Source organism: Vespa mandarinia, chromosome 19 (assembly GCF_050613455.1).
Source record: "Vespa mandarinia isolate Hongniang chromosome 19, ASM5061345v1, whole genome shotgun sequence".
Lineage (NCBI taxonomy): Eukaryota > Metazoa > Arthropoda > Insecta > Hymenoptera > Vespidae > Vespa > Vespa mandarinia.
Genome location: NC_140828.1, coordinates 2,417,501 through 2,420,000, shown reverse-complemented (window position 1 = coordinate 2,420,000; position 2,500 = coordinate 2,417,501). Strand labels below are relative to the sequence as shown.

Here is a 2,500-nt window from a genome sequence, read left to right as displayed (position 1 = left end):
CTGGAAGGTCTCTGTTGCTTCATCATTCCATTTTCGACCTCGTACAAGGCCTTAATGATTCCAATTTGTGGAATCTGTTTTGGCATTGCTCTTATCGATACTGCTCTTTTACCGACGCTTGGATATCTCGTGGACGTCAGATATGTGTCAGTTTACGGTAGTATCTATGCCATTGCAGACATTTCCTACAGCATTGCGTATGCAGTTGGTCCTATAATAGCCGGTGGTGTAGTTGAAGCAATCGGTTTTACGGCTCTTAACATTGGCATAGCCTTTTCAAATCTCCTTTACGCACCTGTTCTTTATTATCTCCGACATATTTATGATTTCAAGCCATTCCAAGACGAAGCTAATGTATTAATGCAAGATCCACCCGACAAAGAATATCAAACTTATGTACTTCAAGAGCAAAGACCGATATCCGGTGAGCTTGGTAATCATTTAAATCAAACTCGAATGGAAACGGACGTCGATCAAAATTATGATCCAAATTATCAGACTATGCAAAATACAGGATATGATCAAAGTGGATACGGTCAAAATATTGGAGCTCCTGCTTATAATCAAGCTAGTGGTTACGAGCAACAAGCTCCTACGTATGACCAACAACAAACACCTTTAAATTATGCACAACCAGTCGGATATATACAACAACCGCAACAACAACAACCATCATTATTACAACAACAACAACCTTATACACAACAGGAGATGCAAGAGCAACGGGGATCGCAAATGGATGTGAATCCGTTCAGAAGAGTTCCTCCTGATGTAATTGAACAACAAAGACCAGCCGGTGACAGCAATCCTTTTAGGCAAGGATTGTATTAGTCATATATTATCAATGATAAAAAAAAAAAAACAAAAAAAAAAAAGGAAGAATAGCACATTCGGGATAATTTATGATCCTGATCGACATCGAGTGTTCGAGACTAGTCTTCGAAAGACATAGGCTTCCAGTTATGAACAAAGAAGAAGAAAATGATGTCTCGTAAGGCATGATAGGACACTATCTATTCATTTTATAATCAATTCAAATCCCATTGGTATAACCTACGCGTTTTTTCGACTTTCAGTGCTTCATACATATATATTCCTCGATAAAAAAAGAAATTCATATAACACACAACGAATCTCTCAACGTTATCACACACAATCGAACTAATAATATCTTTATAACAATTTATTGCTTGAAAATTTCATAATAGAGAAGAAAAATGATAATCAGACCAGTGAAATCAAATACCTTACATCTATAATTCGCTTATCTAATGGAATTCGATATAAATCTATTTGCTAAAAAAAAATATCGTTGGCCTGTAATACATACATCCAAAAGAGGATCAACATTAATCACGGGATATACTATTAAAATATACCAGAAAAAGAGAAAGAGAGAGAAAGAGAGAGAAAGAGAGAGAAAGAGAGAGAAAGAGAGAGAAAGAGAGAGAAAGAGAGAGAGAGAGAGAAAAAGGTATCAGGAGCTAGTATTTTACGTTTTCGAGTTTCACCTTTAAAACATGCAATTAAGCAGGATACGAAGGAGGCAAGATTAACGTTCCTGTGAGTGTAATTTGACTAATTATCAAACCACCACCAGGGAACTATTTGTTATGAAGGATTGGCAAAACGATTATGGATAGAAGAATCGCTTAAAGAAAAGATGGTGCTAAAAATTACAGTATATCGAGACAAGCATAATTACGTAGAGAGAAAGAAAGAATACGTGAGAATGAACGAAAGAGAGGAAGAGAGAGAGAGAGAGAGAGAGAGAGAGAGAGAGAGAGAGAGAGAGAGAGAATGATATCAATTACTTCTACAAAGTGTGAATGAATAGAAAGAGAAGGAGAGATATCCGCGTATGAAGGCTTCCACTCAGCAAGGACCTTCTTTCACGGATTGCCATTGGCAAGTTTTCCGTTTTTATTGTTTCTTTGAAAACATTTTCATTGCTGAATCGAAATACCATATCATTAATTAAGACATCAAAGAGAGATCTAGATATATAAGGCTTTAATATTAGGTAATTTAATTCTATAGGAAAAGAGATGCAATTTCGAAAATATGTCTCTATTATTCAAATGTTCATCAGTGATTAAGTACCTATAGGGTTAACTAACGTAATCACGTTAAACCCTTTAAGTTACTTTTACATTAAAGAGAAGGTGCAATATTAGAAAAAAAAAAAAAAAAAAAAAAAAAAAAAAAAAAAAACATATCTGTATTATTATCATCAATTTAATTTTCATATCGAGTGTCCCAAATTCGAGTCATATTCATTTAGGTAACACTTAAAATTAGACGTATGTACGACGTCTCTATATATGTATGTATATACATGTTAATTATTTATATATATATATATATATATATATATATATGTATATATATATATATATAAACATATATATATCATATTAGCCGATAAACTCGTGCGGGAAACTTTGTAATAAAATTATATCTTCGTTAAACGAAGATAGAAAGGTAAATATATGTACGT

The 2,500-nt window shown here is 33.7% G+C and overlaps 2 protein-coding genes and 1 long non-coding RNA gene across 5 annotated transcripts in view; 2 read left to right on the top strand and 1 right to left on the bottom strand.

Annotated features, from left to right (window-relative positions):
- VAChT (Vesicular acetylcholine transporter) overlaps positions 1-2,201 on the top strand; it is a 3,319-nt gene extending 1,118 nt beyond the window's left edge. The window contains exon 1 of the mRNA XM_085662629.1: positions 1-2,201. This exon is cut by the window's left edge and continues 1,118 nt beyond it. Within this exon, the coding sequence (XP_085518755.1) occupies positions 1-831 (831 nt within the window). The 3' untranslated portion in view covers positions 832-2,201.
- Positions 1-2,500, top strand: part of ChAT (Choline acetyltransferase) — a 61,009-nt gene that overhangs the window by 2,742 nt on the left and 55,767 nt on the right. The gene's annotated exons all lie outside the window — the stretch shown is intronic.
- Positions 1-2,500, bottom strand: part of LOC118447997 (uncharacterized) — a 59,331-nt gene that overhangs the window by 11,429 nt on the left and 45,402 nt on the right. The window lies entirely within an intron of this gene.